Source organism: Papaver somniferum, chromosome 2 (genome assembly GCF_003573695.1).
Source record: "Papaver somniferum cultivar HN1 chromosome 2, ASM357369v1, whole genome shotgun sequence".
NCBI lineage: Eukaryota > Viridiplantae > Streptophyta > Magnoliopsida > Ranunculales > Papaveraceae > Papaver > Papaver somniferum.
In genome coordinates, this window is record NC_039359.1 from 6,459,938 (window position 1) to 6,466,581 (window position 6,644).

At 37.1% G+C, this 6,644-nt stretch overlaps 1 protein-coding gene across 1 annotated transcript; it reads right to left on the bottom strand.

Moving 5' to 3' along the window:
* Nucleotides 1-620: 620 nt before the first annotated feature.
* On the bottom strand, nt 621-3,783 carry LOC113346767 (cysteine desulfurase, mitochondrial-like). The gene is made up of 2 exons (XM_026590276.1): nt 2,277-3,783; nt 621-875 (listed from the first exon to the last, which is right to left on the bottom strand). The coding sequence occupies exon 1, from the start codon at nt 3,719-3,721 to the stop codon at nt 2,345-2,347; it is 1,377 nt and encodes a 458-aa protein (XP_026446061.1). The 5' UTR covers nt 3,722-3,783; the 3' UTR covers nt 621-875; nt 2,277-2,344.
* Nucleotides 3,784-6,644: the final 2,861 nt, after the last annotated feature.

Here is a 6,644-nt window from a genome sequence, read left to right on the forward strand (position 1 = left end):
GAATAACTTAGTTGCAAAATTCAACATGGTGGCCCTGAAAACTAAGTTACATCTTTGGTGCTTCAGAAAAACAGATTCCAACAAGCTTTGCTTTGCCATTGACATGATAACTGAAGACTGAGGATAAAAAAAGCTTTGCCATTGACATGAGAACTGAAGACTGAGGATAAAAAAGCTTTGCCATTGACATGATAATTGAAGACCGAGGATAAAAAAGAAGACGTAAACCATATCGCAATGCGCTAAAGAAGATGCACTTGATTCAGCATTACTATGAATTTCTGACTTCTTAAAGTTTATCAGTTCTTATAGTAAAGTATATTAATAGTGTTAGTCTGTAACAGTGGTTAGTGGTTACTACTTCTCTTAGTCTCAAGTTTGAAACTTTCACTAATACAGTAAATATGAATTGCTGATTTTTGATTTTGTTCTCTAGTTCTGACTAACCCCAACTATTTCATTTTCACATGAACAACTAGACGAGAATGGATGTTAATCCACTATTTGTATAGATGTTAGGCTTCTATATAAATCCACTTTACCAGCCTACTTTTTGAAGGGGGAAAGAAACAGAAACAAATCAGACTAATCTTTCCCCTATCTGGCAAGTCTAAGTTAGACATAGAACACCAAATTGTATTAATGGAGAATCAACCACGACAATAAAACAAAAGAAACAGTAAATTTCCAAAAAAGATCAAATGGTTCCCAAAATTTTATACACCATGGTATTAAAACCAAATTGTTTTAATTGTTTTCTTCACTTGAATCACTTCAATCTTTCCTGAGAGCTCTGCGATTCACTTACTACCTAAACACCAAGGGTGGAAGGCAATTTTTGGACCATGGTCCCACTTATTTTCAAGTTCTTTCACCTGCCATTTGGAAGAAAAGATGGTCTGAGAAAAAAAATGGTACCTCAAAGGCAATTGTATAACTTTGTAGCTACAGTTCAAAGAAGTATCCTAAGAAGACCAATACGCAACGATGTTTATATACAGAAAACACGAAACAGGCCTTCTCTGTGTATAAAGGAAATTCCTGAAATTGGCGAGAGTTCTTTAGGATCACTACAGGAACTGTTGCTATCAAACTGAAGGAAATTCCCGAAAGTTGGCGAGAGTTTTATGATTTCACTACAGGAACTCTTGCTATCAAACTGAATCTGAATGGTCTAGACTGAAGGAAATGGAGCCTGGAATGTAAAATGGTAAGGACAGTGCAATATGCAGCTCTACGGGAATAAATTGTTACCATAGCTTACAATCTTGTTAAGATCCATGAAGTTACAGCAATGCACTAGTCCTCTACCAGTGAACTTTGGTAAACTAAGTGGATGCCAAGTAGTATGGGTTCCCTGTTTTTACATTTTAGGTGACATTAAAAATGGAAAAAAGAACAATGCCACCATCATATTTTCCACTATGTCAATAATAGAAGTCAGTCACTGCTACAAAGTGCTTCACGCTGTGTAGAAAATGATAATAACATCATAACAAGATCATAATCATGGCCTATGCAGTCATTTAACAATCTATGTTAAAATGGATAACCTGAAAAAGAAAAAGAAAAAAAACTAAAGCATGCAACATTTCTGCCTTCTAGACACAAAAGCAAACAATTCCCGAATCCTCCAGGCGGAAAATCGTGAAATCAAGAACTGTTGGTAGGTATACGTTACTCAAAATGCAAGACCAACTCTAAGTAACATCATTTCTAAGCTTACAAGGGACACAATTCCAGCCGGATTTTGATGGATAAAATGTCCCACTAAACAATACCTGAACCACAAAATAATAGCTGGATCAGCTTGTAGATCAAGCAACAATTTCTTGGGAGGTGGAGAAGGCAGAAACATTAATTATAAGAAACATCGCTTTCACCAAAACACGTCAAAACACGAAAACTTGAAGGAGACATGCTATATGGTTCAAGGTAAGTAACCCTTTGTTCTGTGAAAGACTAGAAAACACCGTTTCATCACTGTTTCAAATTTTATTCTGCTCCAGGATCTAACCCCTAAAGACCTTTTCCTCCCTTCTTTTCGGTGATGAATATGTGTTAACAATCATTGTCACCTCTTTCACACAAAGAGTCACATACAGTTTAACACAACAGAGAGTAATCAAATAATGTAAAACATAACCACATAAAAATGCTTAGAAGTTATACATACAACAATGGCATATATTTAAAAAGCATCGATTATACAGCAGAAATCAAAATTCATGCTACAAAAACTACTAAGAACTATAGGGAGATTTGTAAAAAGAAACCTGGAAGCCTATTCTGCATATGCATACATATGGCACGTTACACATCCTGCATCCCGCATCGGATCATTTTAATGCTGTGACCACTGGATACTTTTGATATCAATCCCTTCCTTGACCATCTCATAAAGTGGACTCATCTCTCTTAACTTCTCCACCTGCCTTACTGTAAGTTCCACAGCTCGATCAATCTCAGCTTCTGTAGTGAACCTACCAATTCCAAACCTAATTGACGTGTGAGCCATATCCTCTTCAACACCCAATGCCCTCAAAACATAAGATGGCTCCAAACTTGCACTCGTACAAGCACTACCACTAGAAACTGCAACCTCTTTCAAACCCATTAGCAAACTTTCCCCTTCAACGTAAGCGAAAGACAAATTCATATTCCCCGCATACCTACTCTCAGTACTTCCATTGACCACAACACCATCAATTTTGGCTCTAATTCCATTTAACAAACGTTCCTGTAAAGCAGAAATTCTCTTTTCATCATACTCCATTTCCATCATTGCAACCTCACAAGCCGTGCCCATACCAACAACCAACGGTGTTGGAACAGTTCCACTTCTTATCCCTCTCTCTTGTCCTCCACCATTCATCTGTGCCTGAACCCTGACCCTGGGTCTTCTCCTCATATAAAGTGCACCAACACCCTTAGGTCCATAAATTTTATGCCCACTTAATGACATCAAGCTCACATTCATCTTTTCCACATCAATAGGAATCTTACCCAAGGCCTGAGCCGCATCAGTGTGAAACGCGACATTAAATTCCTTACAAATTTTTCCAATTTCCTCCATTGGTTGAATAACTCCAATTTCATTATTAACCGCCATAATCGAAACAAGTCCTGTATCAGGCCTAATCGCTGCTCTTAATCCTTCTAGATCGATTATCCCATCATTACCAACAGGAAGATAAGTAATTTCAAAACCTTCTTGTTGTAAATGACGGCATGAATCAAGAACACACTTATGTTCAGTTTGAGTAGTAATAACATGACGTTTCTTATCTTTATAAAAATGCATTAAACCTTTAACTGAGATATTATTACTTTCAGTAGCACCAGAAGTGAAAACAATCTCTTTAGGTGAAGCTTTAATTAAAGAAGCAACTTGAGATCGAGCTTTTTCAACAGCGAGATCAGATTCCCAACCATACAGATGAGTTCTAGAATGAGGATTACCATAACGCGAGATATAATATGGAAGCATAGCATCTAATACTCTAGGATCAACTGGTGTTGTTGCTTGTACATCTAAATAAAGTGGTCTACCTGAAATTTTTACTCCTTTCATTGAAATTCCTTCTGATTCTTCTTCTTGCAGAGGTGGTGGTGGAGCTGCCGCGGTAGCTGCCATAGAGAAATTCCGGAGGTGATGAATTGATGGTGAGATTCTGTAACATGTTTCGCGGATTTTTGAAACCAAAAGCTTCGTCGCCATGGTTTTCTCCTCTGCTATTAGGGTTTGGATGAATCTTCAATCTTTAACTGAAAGATACTTGAAACCTCAGAGGAGAGATAGGGGTTGGAGGGTTGGTCAAAGGTTTGACCTTTGACATCGAGTTCGCTGTTGCGTGACACGTAAACCAAACACATTTTTATTTTGGGTATTTTGGAGTTACCTCCCACTAAAGATTGCTAATTAGGACAACCTCCTCTAAAGATTCAATTTTATTTTGGGTATTTAAAGTTACCTCCCATTAAAGATTGCTGATTAGGGCAATTCCTACGGGAATGAACTAATCCATTCGTTTGTTGAGTCAGGTGGATGGCCAAACTAGGTTTTCCACTATGATAAAGCATTGGGCGTTAGATCAATAGGTGTGCGATCCAGGTACAAACGCTAGAGTCGGTAGATTCAACGCTGGCGTTGGAGGGGAAAACGTTGGCGTCCTAAGATAAAACGCCGGCGTTTTTGCGACAGACGCCAACAGGTAGTTTTTTAAAATTTGAAATTCACTTTTTACCTCTATAAATTACTACCATCTTCAAACAATTCACTCACGCCAAAATTCACTTGAATTTTCTCTTGTGAAATGGATGAAAAGGCGATCACACTTTTTTGCGATGCAAAACTTGAAGCTGCTGTTTCTAAGATATGTGGGAGTTTTAAAAAGATTGAAAATTGTAAAAGGGAAGTGCAAGTTTTAGAAGTTGTTCCAAGAAAATGTTCCGCTAAAAGGCAAAGAAGAGCTCCAGTTTTGAAAGTTAACAACAAAATATTCAAAAACAATGGTGAAATTTTCAAAGAGCGCGTTGAATGGAAAATACGTCAAATGAAGATAAACAGGAGGCCAAAACTTGTACTTGATTTTTATTGAAGTTTTTATTATTGTCTAAGTTTATATCTTGTAAAAGAATTGGCAGTAATATCAATGAATGAAAATGTTTATATTTTAAAATAGATTTCCACTTCAGATTAAGTGAAATTCATTACAATTTAAACTTGCAAATAACATCAAACTACATTTTAATAAACCACAACAAAAATATCAAACTATATCAAATCCAACAACATTCTGTCTATAAAGTTCATAGCATTCAAAATGCCTAAACTCTCTTCCGCTTTCTTCGATAAACTTGGTCTGAGCGATGGGTTTCTGTAAAACAGATAAATAACGAGTTCAGATATTTTTATGATGCAGTTGAGCCCACGAAGACAAAGGTAAGATACTCACCAGTTCTTCGTTGGATATTCCAGAATTGCCACGATGAACCATCCACAATACTTCTGTATAATGTTTGACTTCCTTAGTGATGAATGCAATTCTTAAATCTAGGCTCTTAATGTTTCTTATCGCTTCGTTACGCGATGCTACAAAATGTCCCAATACTCTTTCCCAGAAATTGTCATTGTTCATTGGTCTCATCATACGATGTATCCAACATCGAACAAGAGCAACATCTTCTTCCATTGTAAAGACCGGCAGCGGCATTCGAGTGCAGTAACGATGTGCTTGAGATGGACCATTTTTTAGAATTCTGAAAATGCTTCGTAACGAAAAGGTTTACCGTGAGCTTCCTCCCAATTATCAAGAGCTGTTTGGATCACTTCATCTTCAGTAACACCGACGAACTTTTCTCGATCAATTTCCATCACTAGAGCAAGAAATGGCTGGACTTCAAGCCTAATAGAATGAAAATGAGTACGCAATCGACGATCATCTCGGTTTCCTGGGTTTCCCGTCAGTGAGACGAACATTAAAAAACGTTCTTCCAAAAAGAACTGTCATGAGAAATAACAACACCAGTGATTACCCTATGAAAAAAATATGCTTTGCCTAGAGTTATATCCTCTTCTTGAGTAAACTTTGGACCACGATTTCTAACAGACATTTCTGTCAAAGAGGGAGAGAGATTTAATAAAAAAAGAACAAGAAGTGATTTTGGAGATGGGAGGAATGAAATTTATAGGTCGAGAAAAAAAATGGAGCCGTTGGAAATTTTTTCGTTGGCGTTTAAAGTAAAAGCGCTGGCTATTTTACTAAAACCTCCCTTTTGAATTACCAACGCATATTTTTTATTATAAATACATCACTAGGTTTTATTCTAAACCAAACCAACCGATTTCTTTCTCAACATCCACCATGTTTTCTAAAGGCAAAGCGAAGCAAATATTATGTGTCGAAGCAAAAGAGGTTTGTCTATTATGTTTCATGGATAACCACAGTCTTATGCAATGTCCTTGGATGTATTCAAAGTGTCCGCTGGAAGGATGTTCACGCATCAGAATGGTGATTGAATCACAACCGGAAAAGCTCAGGTATTTGCAATGTCAAGATCCCAATTGTCCAGAGGAACCACATATGCTAGATGATGCTATGAAGATTAAAAAAGAAGAAGAAGAAAAGATTGCAATACTCTGCAAAAACTTCAAACTTAAAGCCAAATTGAAGAAGAAGCTATTACACTGCAAGCATTATGGATATGGAGATCACGAATACAAATATTGTCCACGGAGAACCAGTGCATGCGCAAAGCCCGGTTGCAAGACTTTTATGCATTTGCGGACTTCTTCTGAAGAAAACACATATGGAAGGCATTTCTGGGAATGTCCCAGGTGTTTTTTGGTGGAGTGGGCTGACTGAAGTTGTATGACAAATCGATTCACTATGCTATTATGTTATTACGATTAATCTTCACATTTGCATGTTAGTAATTTAAATTTTTCCTGGATTAAAAATTACACCATCATAAATAAAAACGTACTGCATTGAACAACCACCACATCATACATGAATATAAAAGAAATACATTAGACTAAAACAACTACTACATAGGCGTCAATTCTCGGCGGGTGGTGGAATTCCTAGAGTAGGGGATTGTATATGTTGAGCACCCTAAGAATATTGGAACAAGCATGG

Bases quoted from the DNA above. Each gene is read 5' to 3' on its own strand.
- LOC113346767 (XM_026590276.1), bottom strand. From the start codon at position 3,721: ATGGCGACGAAGCTTTTGGTTTCAAAAATCCGCGAAACATGTTACAGA.